At 39.8% G+C, this 16,816-nt stretch overlaps 1 protein-coding gene across 2 annotated transcripts in view; it reads left to right on the top strand.

The window, feature by feature from the left end:
* Positions 1-16,816, top strand: part of HERC3 (HECT and RLD domain containing E3 ubiquitin protein ligase 3) — a 112,303-nt gene that overhangs the window by 68,311 nt on the left and 27,176 nt on the right. The window contains exons 10-16 of one of the 2 annotated variants that reach the window (XM_089652318.1): positions 2,519-2,643; positions 5,057-5,116; positions 7,430-7,541; positions 9,874-10,063; positions 13,097-13,260; positions 14,802-14,915; positions 15,836-15,856. In XM_089652318.1, the coding sequence (XP_089508444.1) occupies positions 2,519-2,643; positions 5,057-5,116; positions 7,430-7,541; positions 9,874-10,063; positions 13,097-13,260; positions 14,802-14,915; positions 15,836-15,856 (786 nt within the window). Of the gene's footprint in view, positions 1-2,518; positions 2,644-5,056; positions 5,117-7,429; positions 7,542-9,873; positions 10,064-13,096; positions 13,261-14,801; positions 14,916-15,832; positions 15,857-16,816 lie in introns of both variants that reach the window. The other variant, XM_089652317.1, reaches the window with a different exon arrangement.

Genomic DNA, 16,816 nt, shown 5'->3' with positions numbered 1-16,816 from the left:
GCACTCAGTAACAATTCTGTCTGTCCCTGAGTAACAATTCTGTGGCCCTAACTAGCGTTTCTTTGGCCCTAAGTAACGATTCTGTGGCCCTCATTAACAATTCTGTGTCCCTGAGTAATGCTTCTCTGTCCCTAAGTAACGTTTCTCTGTCCCCAAGTAACGTTTCTGTGGCCCTAACTCTGTCCCTAATACAGAGCGGTCTGCCTCTCTTGAATGATTGGAGGCAAATGAAGAATTCTAAAATGGCCGCTATTTATAGCTCGACCATTACACAGTGCTGGCTGCCTGGCTGCTGATTGGCTAATGCGATCACATGTCATTAAGGAATGCATTATGGGTCAGCGCGCCTTGTCTGCGCGCCTTCCCAGACATCCCCGCTCCGTCGCCGCACATGTCCGCCGCCATTTTAGGAAAAATTTCGATTCGCGCGTCCGAAGTAGGCTATTTTTCGGATTCGGCGCGAATCGAAAATTTTCCAATATTCGACTCGAATTCCACTTTGCCTACTTCGATTCGCTCATCTCTACTCATGATCCTAAGCATACCACCTCATCAGTGAAGCATGGTGGTGGTAGTGTCATGGCGTGGGCATGTATGGCTGCCAATGGAACTGGTTCTCTTGTATTTATTGATGATGTGACTGCTGACAAAAGCAGCAGGATGAATTCTGAAGTGTTTCGGGCAATATTATCTGCTCATATTCAGCCAAATGCTTCACAACTCATTGGACGCCGCTTCACAGTGCAGATGGACAATGACCCAAAGCATACTGCAAAAGCAACCAAAGAGTTTTTCAAGGGAAAGAAGTGGAATGTTATGCAATGGCCAAGTCAATCACCTGACCTGAATCCGATTGAGCATTCATTTCACTTGCTGAAGACAAAACTGAAGGAAAAATGCCCCAAGAACAAGGAGGAACTGAAGACAGTTGCAGTAGAGGCCTGGCAGAGCATCACCAGGGATGAAACCCAGCGTCTGGTGATGTCTATGCGTTCCGGACTTCAGGCTGTAATTGACTGCAAAGGATTTGCAACAAAGTATTAAAAAGTGAAAGTTTGATTTATGATTATTATTCTGTCCCATTACTTTTGGTCCCTTAACAAGTGGGAGGCACATATGGAAACTGTTGTAATTCCTACACCGTTCACCTGATTTGGATGTAAATACCCTCACATTAAAGCTTACAGTCTGCAGTTAAATCCATTGTGGTGGTGTATAGAGCCAAAAATGTTAGAATTGTGTCAATGTCCCAATATTTATGGACCTGACTGTATATGTGTAAAGCGCCGCGTAAATGGACAGCGCTATATAAGTACCTGAAATAAATAAAAATAAAATAAATAAAATGTACAGCACAGTACAGTACAGTGAGGCAGTGCTTATATAGGGGTTAGACAAAAAAATGGAAACACTACATGATTTGCAGGTGTGAAAGTGACTATATGTTTTGCGTTGAAAGCGAAAGTAATGTAATATTCTTTTGCTTCCCTTGTGTGATGAGACACCTAGCTAACAGGTGGGAAACTTAAATTTTGTCATTCACAGTGTGTCCTGCTGGTAATTAGTGAAGCTTCCCACCCGTTAGCTAGGTGTCTCATCACACAGCAGAAGCAAAAGAATGTTACATCACTTCTGCTTTCAACACGAAACATGTCATCACTTTAACACCTGCAAATCATGTAGTGTTTCCATTTTTTTGTCTAACTCCTGTATTTACCTTCAGTGGGTTTCCGAAGGTGGACTGCATCACACCAGAAACCGCCAAGAAGCTCATGGTGGTGGTAGCCTCTTACAGCTGATTGGTGGGTATTTGATTATGGAGAGGAAAACTAGTCACTTTGTGGAGATGAATCGCCACAGCTGTTCCACTCCTTAATTCAGTGGATGTCAGTGAAAACCCTCTTAAATGTCAAGAAATGGAAAACCCAAATACTCCTGCGCTTAGGGATGGACTCCAAAAGGATGGGACCACATCGAGAATTTCTTGGAATATGCAGGCCTTGCTGCCCTCAAATGACCGGGGAAGTCCAAATATAAAGAGTAGAAAAAACAAAAAGAGGGTGCACTGGCATAGTGCATCACCTTAAAAAAAGTATTTAATAGATGATAAAAGTAGGTATTGTACTCACAAAATGACAAAACAGTCAAAGGTACATCATATAGGAACAGCTCGGTCTAGCATCGTATAGGAACAGCTCGCTAATGTGTTTTGAGGACTTGCCTCTTCCTCGGGCTCTGAGGAAGAGGCAAGCCCTCAAAACGCGTTAGCCTGTTGGAGGTCCAGAGTTCCCATCACGGACGCACACTTAGTGCGGATTGGACTGAGCTGTTCCTATACGATGTACCTTTGACTGTATTGTCATTTTGTGAGTACAATACCTACTTTTATCATTTAATAAATACATTTTGTAAGGTAATGCACTAGGCCGGTGTGCCCTCTTTTTGCTTTCCTCTTAAATGTCACTAGGATCTAGCCCACACAGCTTTGCATTTTTAAATTTTCTTTATTGTCTTTTAGAAGCCCGAGCCTGCTGAGGACTTCCGCTCCTGCCAGAACAGAAATTACACCAGCTGCATAAATGATGAAACCATTGAAGACTGGAGGCAGAAAGTGATAGAAAATAGTAATTCCAATACTATGAAGTATGTCTTTGAGTAAAAATACTATTCGTTAAGTTAAAGCAGAAGTTTAGTTTAAAAACTTTTTTCTCTACAGCTTTAGTTACATTACTTGCCTGTAATAAAGTATGTCCCACAATGTGCAGGATGCTGTATTATGCAGAAAATTCCCTGCAGGGATGCCCTGTCCTCTTCCTGCTGCAACCTTCTGGCACTGTGGGGATTAACTGCTTCGGCTCTCTGGGCTCTGCTGCATTAAACATGTTTGATAGAAAAACTTTCCTTCTTGCTTCTTTTCTACTGAGAAAAGTTCTGTCACTGATTGCACGGTTTGTACCATGATCTGTGAATGGGAGAGAGAATCCTGTGACTGATCAGGCCTCCATTCACAGATCATGTTACAGGCAGTGTAATAGGTAAAAGAACTTTTCTCTATAAAGGAGGAGAAAGGAGAGGGTGTGTCCCCATGGGATCATCTTTAGTGCATCTGAGCTCCGAGACCCAAGGCTGTTAACCCCCATGGTGCTGGAAGTTCAGCAGCAGGAAGAGGACAGGGTAGCCCTGCAGTAAAGATTTCTACAGAATTCAGCAGCTTGCACATCATGGAACATGCTTCATTACAGGTAAGTAATGTAACTAAAGCTGTAGTGAAAATAATGTTTTTAACTAAACTTTAAATAGTTCATTAAATTTACCCATAGGCCAAAGACCTTAGAATGCTATGTTATGTAGTCAGGGCAGCTTTATACTGAATTTATATATTGTTCGCAGGCTGAATTCAGAAAGAAAAAAGTCTATCAGCTTGGGTAGATTATCCTAGGCTTAAAGAATGCAAATGTCCCAAAATTACAGTGACCGTTATTTTGCATGCTCTGGACTACTAGAATGGATATAATTTTGCCCCTCTGGCGGCTGAGACATTAAGTCTGCTTTACTAAAGGAGTTGAGAATCGTCACACAATAAATCGTGTGAATATTCACTTAAAGTAAAGTCTTATTTTTTTTTTAATCACAAACATGCTGTACTTATTTACTCTGTGCAATGGAATTACACAGAGTGGCCCTAAACCTCCTCTTCTTCTGCTGGCTCCTCTTCCCTTTGAGTACCCCTATAGCAAGCCACTTGCTATATGAGAGCACTTTTGGGGGCTTGATTCCAAGCCGTACTGCTTGAGTTCATAGACACAGACAGCATGGCTCAGCCCAGCCACAGGATTTGACTGACAGCAGCAGCAAACATTGTCTCCACCTGCCACGGCAAAGCCTGTGAGTGCAGGAGAAGACCGAACTACTACAGACGGGCACAGCACTGGATCGAGTGAGGACTCCATTAAGTGGACTCAATTATAAGGGTGGGATGAGAGGGTGATACTGCTACCCAAACACAGAGAATACATTAACCCCTTCCCGCTGGCGCCTCCTGGCCCTTTAAGCGTTTCAGACGCCGGGAGGCGGGGCGGGGTGTGGTTTAGGGATCATGTGACCACCGTGACGCGTCGTCACGGTGGTCACATGATCGGGAAAGGTCCCGTTCGAAAGAGCAGACCGGTACCTTTCTGTGAGTACTGGACATGCGTGCTGGGAGCACGCAGGGCGCGCGCTCTCAGCACATATGTTTTTTCTTACATGAACGCAAATGTACGGCTGCTCGGCGTCTAGGTCCAGATGCTGGGAGGCCGCACATTTGTGTGCGGCTGGCGTAAAGGGATTAAGGTAAAAAATGTTTAGGCTTTAGAACCACTTTAATTTCATCTGCACATGACTAAATAAGTAAAAAGGAATTTTCTTTTCCAGTGACTGGATGATTGAAGCAAACCTTCACTCAACCTATTGTGTGAAGAGTCTCAACTTAGTAAATCAGCCTCAGTGTTTGGTGGCCAGTTCAGAATTGCTGCTATTTAATGTTTATAGGCTGATTTACACACGCTACATTGTGTGCTTGCAGTATGAATAGTGCACATACTGTATGATCTAGTAAAGGATTGTATCTCTGTTCTGACTGCACTGCACTTGTGCTGAATAATTACATAATTGCAGTGAATAGTCCTTCCGTATGTCATGAGCATGATACAGCTGATACATGCAGTTTTGACAGTGTCATTTACATGTGTATCATGTGTTTAGGCCATCTTTATCAGGTCGAAGCATATCAGTCAATATGACTCCTAACCCGCTTTAGTACATTTATAAGTGATAATTGCGGGTTCCATGTGCAGCCTACAGTCGTTTCCTTGAGAGTGGAAAACTCTTCCAGCAGTTGTAGTAGATTTTTTAAATTTTTTTTTCTCATTTGCACTGTTAGTGTTGCCCATTGAATTATTGCATATCCCTCTTTGCTGTTAATACACCACTCAAAAGCATGTTGCAAAATTGTTCAGTATACAAGCCACGTGTTAAACAGCTTTATAGAGGCTCTTTTCTGCTTTCTCCTATACAGTGGCATAGTACAAACACTTTCCTCTTCAGCTTGCTGGAATGGGAGTTTCCTGGAAAAGACGTAAGTACTAAAAATCACAGCCTTGCATCTGCAACTTAAATGAGTTTTAATAACAAGTTCTAGAAAGCGTAGATTTCGGGATCAGATTCCAACCATCATTTCACATTACAGATTGAAAACAAAATAAAGATTCTTATTGGCTGCTGTGGGCCACAGAAGTGTTCACATATATGTGCACATATATAAACCTCATTGTCCCCTCCACACTGGTTCACCAGCACAGTGTATTGAATTGGGTTGAGTTAAAATTTTGGATTATACTGAAGATGCATTTCCCAAGAATAGTGCTGCGCCGCCCCCTAGTGACCCAAAAAATACACTAATAATAAATAAACACCCTTCTGAGCATCAAACCCAATGTGTAATAGAATAAATCTGTGAAACAAAGAAAGTCAATAGTAAATAAAAAAAAACTGGCTAAGCCACTAAATCCAATGAAACATATATCAAAAATAATCTAAAATCGTGTAGCAATAAACACCTGACCAACCTATAATAAACACCTGGCTGAGCTAAAGAATAAAGTGTAAAAAACAACAAATACAGTGAAATATGTGACACGTATATCAGAAATAAAACACGATCACAATGGCAGTAAATACCTGGCTGACCTGAAGCATAAAGTGTGAAAATCAACAAACACCTTATTAAATGATTGTAAAACAACTGCAGGGCTGAGCAATCGCCCCCCCCCCCCCCAGTGGAATAAATATGTGATTAATCAAGTAAATATTTAACTGGGATAGATATTCACAAAAAGTGTGTAAAAAAACAAAAAAACAACCCCCCCCCCCCCAAAAAAAAAGGATAAGCAGCTCTACTGAATATATACAAAAAACAGATAAATGGTGAATGATAGATAACACTTAATAAAGGTTAAAAAGCAGTCCAAAAGTGATATAACAGTCCCTTTCTTACAACATAGAAAGTAATGCACCAGTGACTTCAACAGGTGTGCAAATCTATCCTGCTCCTCCACCTTCAGACACGCTCATCTTAACAGCTGACCCATAGAAAATATAGATCAACGTGCGCTCAATATGAATCCCACAGGATCCTCTGCTTCCACAGGTCTCTCCAGTCACTCTCAGGAACAATCCTTTACGTCCCCACTCCGATGGATAGGTGCTCAAAAGATAAGGAACAAGGAACTCCTCATAGTGCAGTAAGGCTTTATTACAATAAAAATGTATAATAAATGCCACTCACATAGATAAAGGGTCCCAGAACCTATTACAAGCATTTAAGGGAAAAATAGGGTGAACACAGATGGCGGCTTGTGCACTCACCAGAAAAGATGTCGCAAGCTTCCGTCCTTGTGGCAGCACATGAGTATTATATCCTTATTACTGTAGATACATTGTCCTGTTTTCTGCCATTCAGGTGGTTAATGGAATCCTTCTAAAATGCAGTAAATGTCAGTACAAATGGCAACCTACTTTTACACAGCTTTCATTGTCATATGCAGGAGACAAATCTGGACAAAGAACATGCATGTGTTTACATACATACAGTATATAAATGGTTATTGTCATGTACAGCAATTCTAAACGTTGTGGAAAATCTACATAAAAACAGAATGCAAGGATTTGCAAATTATTATTATATTCTATTAATAAATAAAAAAAATCTCATAAACCCATATTTTATTCACTATAGAAAACATATCATATGTTTAAACTAAGAAAATGTACCATTTAAAGAAAAAAAAAAGGTAACTTTTAAACTGATGGCAGCAGCACATCTCAAAAAAGTTGGGACAGGGCCAAAAACATCTGGGAGCTGAGAAGACTAGTTGCTGGAGTTTTAGAAATTAATGTTCTTGCCTGATATATGATTCTACCTGCTCAGCAGTCCTGGATCTTCTTTGTTGTATTTTTCATTTCAAGATGCACCAAATATTTTCAGTTGGTGAAAGGTCTGGACTGCAGGCAAGCCAGATATGCACCCAGACTCTTCCACTATGAAGCCATTTTGTTGTCATAGATATAGTATGCGGTTTAGCAGCTTTTTTGTAGTTGGGCTTGTAGACAAGGTAGGGATTCACTAAGTTAACGGTAAATTGTACTTAGAGAAATATTGAGGCTGATAAAAGCTGATGTGCTTTTCAGAATGCTAGTTGCTAGTCCCTGGCCTAAATGCTTTCTGAGTCCGTGACCTGGAGCAAGCTTGCAGCAAGCAAAGTCGGGGTGGAGTAAAATCTAGGCAGCTAGAACATTCATAGCAGCCTTCATGCAGGCTTCCTTCATTGTTTACACTATGATATCTTAGAAATGATAAATCATTTTGATTTGTTAATGCTTTTTACTACAGAAATGATGAGCATTTTAAAACAAGCCCCAAGATCCCAGGAATTGACATGTTGTCCATTAAAGTCCTCTTTGAGAAGCTGATGAACACCCAGCATTCAAGGCTACTGGAGCAGGTAAAATCCAGTCCATACTGTTATATAGACGAGTCTCTGATTGAGATAGTGAGCCTTTACTAGCTAAAGCCGGCCATGTATGACTTGAATTGCAGCCAATTCCTTCTGAATGAGCTGACATTTGGATGACCCTAACAGCAATGCCCATCTCAAAAACTCTGAAAAATTTAAATAAGCTAAAAATTGGGAAATTGTTGGATGAACAGTGAAAACATCCAATGAGATGTAGTCACAGATATTCAGACAGTTGCAAGTTATACAGCTGTCGGAATACAACAGCATTCAGGGGGGATTCCTACACCCATGCCATTTTAGGGGTAAATTAGCAATTTCTCTGTAAAAAAAAAAAAAATCTTAATGTGTATGGCTAGCCTAAGGTCCAGTACACATATGTACTTGACAAGGTGAATTTATTTGCTTCCTCCTATAAAGGTGCTGTGCTTACCACATTTCACCTGCAGCCTGGATTTGAGGTTTGGACAGACTTCATTGTTTTCTACCTCAACTGTGTCTTTCAGCGTGGACTGACATACATTAATTTCTTTAGCTGAATGCATTTAACAAGCTGCTAAATTTGAAGTGGTTTAGTAACACAAATCATAACCTCCTGCAAAACCCGACTTCTAGCTGTCCATACACCAGTAGCATTTTGCTTATAAAGTTTAGTTCTAGGAACATTCGCTCAATTTTCTAATGATTAGTGGGGTCAATTCAAAAGTCATTTTTGACTACAGTGATGAGTAAAAACGAAAGCGCAGGATGGAAAATTATCCTTGAATGAATAGATTTCTAACATTGACTGTGGTTTTTGTTTGGGAGAGTTAATTCACTCCAAAATGTTAAAGGCAAATGTTTATTGACGTACTTTCAAGTGACATTTGTGAGGATTTTCAAATGGATGTTCATACAAATGTTCCACACCTTTGAATATCTGCTAGTGTATGGCCAGCATCATGCACTGAGCCTTGCCTTGCAGATATGACAAATATATCCTCTGCAGCTGGTGGCTATAAGTTGGTACAGTAAATTAACATCCCTTTCCTACCTCACCATGTCTTTATTGCTATCAAAATGGTATTTGGCGAGCTCTGTATGTGGCAAAAAAGCAGCTAGCACAAAAGACAATAACAAGAAATCTCACAATAACAAATGTGTGTAAAGTGCATCGCTAAATCATATAGTGCAACATTCAAAAGTTTACACATAAGTGCAAACAAGGCATAAACATCAGTGAAATAATAATAATAATAAAAGTCCATACGGTGTAAAATATGTGCGGGTGCAAATCATAAATACTGTGACATATTACAGTCCGTATATGTGCCAGTGATACTGCAAATTGCAAAACGGGAACATATCCAGCTCCAATATAGTGCCAGGGGATCCAGTGAACACTCCACCACCACTTTGCACTCACCAGAAAGCTACTGGTATAGTAGCAAAAATCAATGGTCACTTGTTCACAATCCTGGGCTGGAGATCCTCCTAGAAAGAAAGCTCACCACACGGAGCCCTGAAATGGCCTATATAGTGTAGTATTTATTAAAATAGGAGATAATCCACGTGGAAACATGAAGCACAATGTGTAAATACACATACCAAAATGGCCGCCGTTCCGGATCATGAGCACAGCGGCGTGACGTCAGCAGGTGGGTGGATCCTACATGCTGACGTCACGCCGCCGTGTCCGTGATCCGGAGAGGCAGCCATTTTGGTATGTGTATTTACACATTGTGCTTCATGTTTCAACGTGGATTGTTTTATCTCCTATTTTTATAAATATTACACAATATACGCTATTTCAGGCTCCCTGTGGTGAGCTTTCTTTCTAGGAGGATCTCCAGCCCAGGATTGTAAACAAGTGACCATCGATTTTTGCTACTATACCAGTAGCTTTCTGATGAATGCATAGTGGTGGTGGAGTGTTCATTGGATCTCTTAGACTGTAAGCTCCAAGGAGCAGGGCCCTCCGAACCGTTGTATTGAACTGTATTGTTGCTGTATTTATATTGTAAAGCGCTGAGCAAACTGTTGGCGCTATATAAATCCTGGATAATAATAATAATCCCCTGGCACTATATTGGAGCTGGATATGTTGCTGTTTTGCAATTTGAAGTATCACTGGCACATATATGGACTGTAATAGATCACAGTATTTATGATTTGCACCCGCACATATTTTACACAGTATGGACTTTTATTATTATTATTTCACTAATGTTTATGCTTTGGTTGCACCTATGTGTAAATTTTTGAATGTCTTTATTGCTGTTTATTTTCTCTCTAATGGCTCAATAAATGACCAAAGTATTCTTTTTCTTCTTTTTGATAGATTCATAAGGGTTTTGAAAGTTTTTTAATACCACAGCTTTCCAGTTCTCCGCCAGATGTAGAAGCAATGCGTATTTACCTCATACTCCCAGAATTCCCTCTGCTGCAGGACTCAAAGTACTACATAACACTGACGCTGCCGTTAGCCATGGCAATCTTAAGGCTGGATACCAACCCAAGCAAAGTGCTGGGTAATATTCTCTTTATTGTGTTGTGTTTCGCAATATGTTCACAATAAGTTATGGTTAGAGTACAGATGGGTGGTACCTCAGCTTTTATTGCTGGTGTTTCCCCATTGAGAAGAAATCTGCTCGCTTTCTCTTTGTAAAAGGGTGTCAGTGGGTCAGGAAGTGATTGAAAATCTCTTTTGGCTTTATTGCTGTCTGTCTCCACAAGGTTTTTGTTGATTTTTCTGTCCCTCTTGGAGATAGAAAAGGAAATCTATCTTGTCCTGGTGAAAGGGGGTTATAGCGGCAAGTAATGGGAAATCTCTCCATTGGGGGCAGAGAAATGAACATTAACACCATGGAGTTGTAGACACAAATTGAGGCTGACAAAAGTTTTAACCCTCTATCACTATATTAACTCCTTCACACCAACGTACCACAAATATGCAGCCTCAAAGAACTGGGCTTTTTTCCATGGGACCACATATTTGCGTATCTGTCTTTGTGCTGGGAGCGTGCCGCACAGCGCGCTCCCAGCACAAAGACCGGAGTGTCACTGAGAGCCTCGGGTTCTGTTCCAACGATCGCGAACTGGGACTCCTGATTCCGGGTCACATAACCGCTGTGATAGCCTTTGATTGGCTATCACAGTGATTAGTCACTGTACAGCCTGCCCCCCTTGTATTTTTTTCTCTATGAATGGAAGAGAGAGATACATTGTACTCTCTCTCCTTGTATAGAGGAAAAAAAACCTGTTTGTTAAAAAAAAGATAAATATTAAAAAACGAAAAAATACCTAGATCAAGGGTTGATCTAGTTCAGTGTCAGGGTTAGTGTTTGGGTCAAGGTCAGGGTCAAAGGTCAGTATTATTATTATTTTTTTTTTTTTAAATTGTTATCAGTGTCAGTCAGGGTATTTAAAAAAGACAAAAAACAAAATGCGCACTATTGTTTCTGGGCTGTACACATATATGGTATCGCTGCAAGAGATATAAAATTTATTTTGGGTTGTTCTTTGGTGGTAGGTAGTAACAAGAAACACAGCTAAATAAAAAAAAATATTTATTTTTTTTACTATTTTGGGCCAGTTTTCTTTTGATAATAAAAAAAAAATCAGGAGATATCTATTACCATTTACCACCAAATGAAAGCCCAAATTATCCTGAAAAAAAAGGTATAATCCACCTGGATGTACAATGTAGTTATGATATGTACGGTTTTACTAATACATGTCAACGTTGCAAAATTGTGCTTAGGCGTTAAGATTTGTTTTACCCTTAGGCGTGAAAGGGTTGAAAACCGAAAGAGATATTTGTGGGGGAATCATAGAAACATAGAAAAGTGATGACAAAAAAAAGACCAAGTGGTCCATCGAGTCTGACCGTCTTAATTTTTTTTTTGTCCGAGTATGGATCCATGTTTGTCCCAGGCATGTTTGAAACCACTTACTCATGACTGACTCACTACTTCTGCTGGAAGTCTATTCCAGGCATCAGATACTCTTACAGTAAAATAATAGTTTCTAAGATTAGTTTTGAACTTTTCTCCAGGTAGCTTGAGGTCATGTCCGCATTTTCTTGATCTAAAGCTGGAAAAACGCTGTTAAATTTTTAAATAAAAAATGCTGATACACAAGTGCAGTAACTCAAAGTGCATTTCCACTTTTGCAGTCAAATTTGAGAAAACTCCACTATATGTTTATTGTATATGCTCATTCACATAGCAAACCTAAAATAATAAAAACAAAATAATTCCAAACTTTTGGGTGTTTGTTTGGAGCAGTCCTCTGGGGAGACTGCAAGCTATTCTGAACAAGTTTAAAGTGATTTTATCCCCACTGAGCGTTCCCTCATTAACAAATCATGCAAGAAGCCCAGCTTCTAGATCATTGACTCTTTGTTAGGACTGACAGTGCTCCAGTACAGTTGATAACTGATAGTGGGATCTGCCAGCACATTAAATCCCCCGCTTTCACATAACATTACAGCGGAAGGAAAACAAAGCAGGATTTGTCAGGCCTGGAGTATTCAGAAAAAAGCATTTAAAAAGTTAGCAGAATTTTAAAAATAATTTTATTTTAAATTTTGCTGTTTATTATTTAAAATATTGCTATGTGAATGAAAACATAACAAATATTAAGTAGGTCTTATAAACCAGTGTAAAAACAATGGTTAGTCTGTGCTCCCTAAATCGTTGCATTAGTGACAAGCTGCTGCTTGTTGATAAACTTGCAAATAGTAAATACTACTACAGGAAGACAAACATCTAGCTGAAGATTCTAAGCATTCAATTTTTAAAGGGATAAGTTCACCTTTGGGAACATGTGTTTTTTGTTTTTTTTTAGGGTGGAACATGTGACAGATTCCCACTGCTGCAGCCTCTCCCTGATCCGCTGCCCCTAGTGGCAGCAAGTGGGGGATCTTCTCCCTGAACTCGCTGTAACAATTTAAAAAAAAACGCAGCTGGGCAGGGCTCAGCCTGCTTGGCCGCGTCATTCATTCAAAGAGTTCTGTGAATGGGTAAACTACATCTACCAACAGCCTTGCGGCCGATGGCTTATAGTTTTCAATGAACAACCAGAGCGCTGGCGAGGACTGTAGTTAGTTCATTGATGGTTTCTGTCATTGTGCAACTGCCTGACTGTACGTTGTACAAGGAGACAGCTTACACTGACAGTCTGCAGGAGCCCTGCATTACATCTGCGATCTGCTGTTCATTGGCGCAATATTTACAGGCTCCTAATCATCAAAAAAAATAATAAATGCACATTTTATTACATGCAAAAAGATGTGCATTTATTTTTATGTTTTTAAGGTGAACGTAACCTTTAATTGAAAAAGAGTTTTTGGTTTGTTTTTTTGTTTTTATTTATTCATTTAATCTGGAGGGGATTACTTATTGTTTCCATTCCAGCAGGCTTTAACATTTGTGTACAGCTCATGTAGAAGCTGTATGGATGTCCTTATGCTTTGTATTGTTTTATCTTTTTTGTTTAACTTCACCTGTTAAAGAAACTCAATTCACATAATGCTCTTTCCTATTTTTCTATCAATGTAGATAACTGGTGGTCTCAGATTTGCCCAAACTACTTCTTCAGATTAGTTGACCTTTATAAAGGAGCGGTGGTCTATCTTCTGAATGGACGAAAGACTTTGCTGATCCCTGTACTGTTTACCAGCTACATCACAGCTGGTCTCAGGCTCCTGGAAAAGCTGCACAAGGTGATTATAGAACAGAGAAAGAGGAAATTTGTACATATTCGATCAAAATATTACAAAGGGTCAATCTGTTGGAATCGGTAAAAGTGCCCACCAATTTTATATTGTGAAACATCACAACGCTTTAATTAGGAACTTATTACTTAAAGTGGCTGTCATGAAATCTGAACAGAGCACAGCTATCTGTAGTGTTGACTTGTCTCTCTCCAAAGTTCTAAGTGTCCTTTCTCTCTGTTGCTTAGTTCCCCTTTTATTAGCATGTGTCACTTCTGAGATGTTTTCCTGACACATAAGATCAATTTGTGTCGGAAGGAGGGGCTTGTCTTTTCAGAACATAGCTCCTCTGTGCTGTATGGAGGGGCGTGTGCCCCTTTCCTCCAATCGGCTCTAACTGCAGCTCCCTGCCCCCTCCTCTGTGATACTGAAGGAAGGATTTTACCCAAAATCAGCAGTTTTAAAGGGATATACAAAAGAGAAGACTGCAAATAAACAAAACTTATGTTTGTTTCATCTCTGTGTATCTTCTGGGGCTATTCACTTCACTTGGTATATGGGAGGGTTTACAACCATTTTAACCATGACTATCCTAAATGAATATAAATGAGGCCAATGTAGGATACCGCCTAAGACTTTATGGTGGCATTGCACAGTTAAGGTGGGAGCCTCCGTGTTCCAGAGGAATGATGATTACATTAGGAGAGTGACTCTCCATGGGTAATATTTGTGGCTTTACTATCAGTTTGGCATCTGGTCCCACTCTGTTATACCTAGTACATATGATGAGAAAATTGGATGAAAACAAAAAATGCTTTCGGAGCGATCGTCTGATAATGTGATCATTCGTACACAGCTTTGAAGAGCTGATCATGGGAGTTCATGCAAAGGTATCTGAAGGGACAAACACTACATTTTTTTTCAACGAACAATTACAGATCGTGTAATTAGTACTGTATAGTATTTGTACGCAAAAAATCGAGTGACCAAGACCGCGCATGCTCGGTAACAACAAAATACATTACAAGACATCATATCCGAAGTTGTATCCTGTCTTAGGAGAGTTTTCCTAACTTTAGTAACCTGTTCAATTTCAATACGAGACTAGCATACAAAAAGAAACCGACAATCATTAGTCCGATATTCTCATCGTATGTACGATGCTTTAGGAGTTGTCTTTGTGAATTCTGCAAGGCTGGGCTCCTGTGTGAATGTATACTGCAGACAGGTAGCAGGAAAGTGGTTGATTAATCCTTCTGTTTATTTTAAAATGGATCTCCATCCAAAACTTTGTCATGGTAGATCAGGGAAAGAATAAAATCTGTGTCAGGTTTTGTAGCTATCTGGGTCCCTGCTATTCAAAACTGTCCTTGAGTTCCACTTTACTGACAGGGTCCTCTTGTTTATGAATAAGTACACGTGGAATTTCTCTCAGTTGCCAGCTGCAGTGAATCTACTTGTCCTGTTCTTTTGATGAATGTCTGTTTTTTTTTTTCCTGTTAAAGGGTATATTTTCAGCACCGCTCACATAGCTTTCATTTTGATTCCAGGTAAATGTGAAGGTACGACATGTAGAGCATGATAAATTCTATATCCCAGAGATATCCAGCTTGGTGGACATCCAGGAAGATTATCTCATGTGGTTCCTGAACCAAGCAGGATTGGTATGTATGACTTGTTTTTTCCGGCTCTAGTGCCTGTGTTGACAGGTTTTTTTTCCTGAGAAAACTGCTTCTCTTTCCCCATATAAGTCAGTAGGGATGCATAAGCTTCTTGAAGCAGGTTGATGCAGCTTAGTGGGTCATATGCAAATCAGGAGTTCAGTGAAGGCCAAATGAACCTGTCAGTGAATTCTTAATGGTCCCAGAAGTGTCTCAAACTGATATTAAATCTAAACAGAATATATCTGAAAGCATGCCACATTTGCCCACTAACTAGCCCAAAGCCTGTCAACACAGGCCCCTAATATTTTCAATGTGTGTACCTTTCTTACGTCGTGTGATTATTTAATATTTATCACCTTATATTTCAATACTATTAAAAAAGAAAAAAGTAGAACTCTCTTGTGGTGGTCATGCGAAAAGCTGGCCATACACTGGCCCTGCCAGCTAAACAAAAAACGTAATCCTCCATCCACACTACACAGCATTGATTAATATATCTCCTGCTGCGGCTGTGGTACTCTGACAGTATCGGCAGCTGTCAGAATACCCAAATAGCAGCTGCATCTGATTCAACAATGTTCTGCACAGCTCCTTCATTTTTTGAAGGATGTCGTATGGGTGGGGCAGACAGGGCCACCCACATACCGAAATTTGAACATTGTATGGCCTTCTCTAACTTTCTAGTTTTGGTTGAAAACACCCTGAAATAATTTTTTTTGCATACATCCCATTACAACAATCATCTGGATGTCATCTGAAATAGGAGAATTTCACATTTTTATTTTTTGTGTTATTTTACGATATCCATCATGCTAATTAATGTTTGTAACAAAATCACTGTGTTCTACCTAAATAGAATATTTTCTGGATGGAAATAGGAAAAGGGTTTTCATAGTTCTTTCTTTCTGTCTTCACAGAAGATGCGTGCTTCCATTATGCAGGTAATCTGCTTTATTATATCTGCTTTATGTTAGTGTCATGTATTCATCAGTGTGTTTTAGAAGAATACAAAATGAGATATTGGATTAGTTTGTACTGAGATATCGAAATGTCTTCTGCCATATCTTCCTCTGCACAAACCTCCTCTCCTTCGTCACAGCTTTCCATTCTTCCTCAGTGCAGTAAATCTCTATAATCCCACACCATACACACGTTAGGCTTTTAGACAGGGAATTCTATCTTCCACGTGTGTTTATTATAAGGAATGTATAATCTCTCTTTTTCTTTAGATAAAAAAAACAGTCTTGTTAACATGTGTGAATGTATTAAACACCTTGGACCAGACAAACTAAAGCAGAGTATACACGGGGTGGTTTTCTTTTTTGTTTTTTCTTTTTGTTCAACCTGCGGGTTGAAAGTAAAAAAAATGACAGATCCCTGCCTCCACACAAATGATGTGGATGCAGGGATCTTCCCTGATGTGCTATTGTAATTTGACAGCAGGGTCTCCCTCTAACTTCCCCATCAGAATGCACAGATCAGGGCAGCTGTTTATCAGGCTGCAAGCACTGATTGAATGCTGGTTGAAAGACCACTTTACACACAGATGGAAATTCGTCTGATTCCTGCTGAACCAGCCGATTTTTACTCTGTGTATAGCAGCCTTAAGATTGGTAGTTTTTTGATGCATTGTTTGTCAAATGAACTCTTAGGTCAGAGTGCATAAAGTGTATTAGACGCATTGAAGAATGTGTCTTGCACCATCATCCTCTGTGCACTACTGCACACCTCTATTGCACCAAAATATAATTTTCTTTGTAAGATCTATTTCCTGCTTTCTGATACTACACAATGGTTGTGCTATATTGCTCCCACTTACAATGCAGGCCTATAGCTGGCCATACACCTTGGAATCTGAAAGTGCAATCCCCATTCAATTTTATTTAAGAACTAACAAAACT

The sequence above is a fragment of the Staurois parvus genome, unplaced genomic scaffold (assembly GCF_062004578.1).
Source record: "Staurois parvus isolate SC_StPar_1 unplaced genomic scaffold, SC_StPar_1.0 ptg000679l, whole genome shotgun sequence".
Classification (NCBI taxonomy): Eukaryota; Metazoa; Chordata; class Amphibia; order Anura; family Ranidae; genus Staurois; species Staurois parvus.
This window is presented reverse-complemented; position numbering and strand designations above follow the sequence as displayed.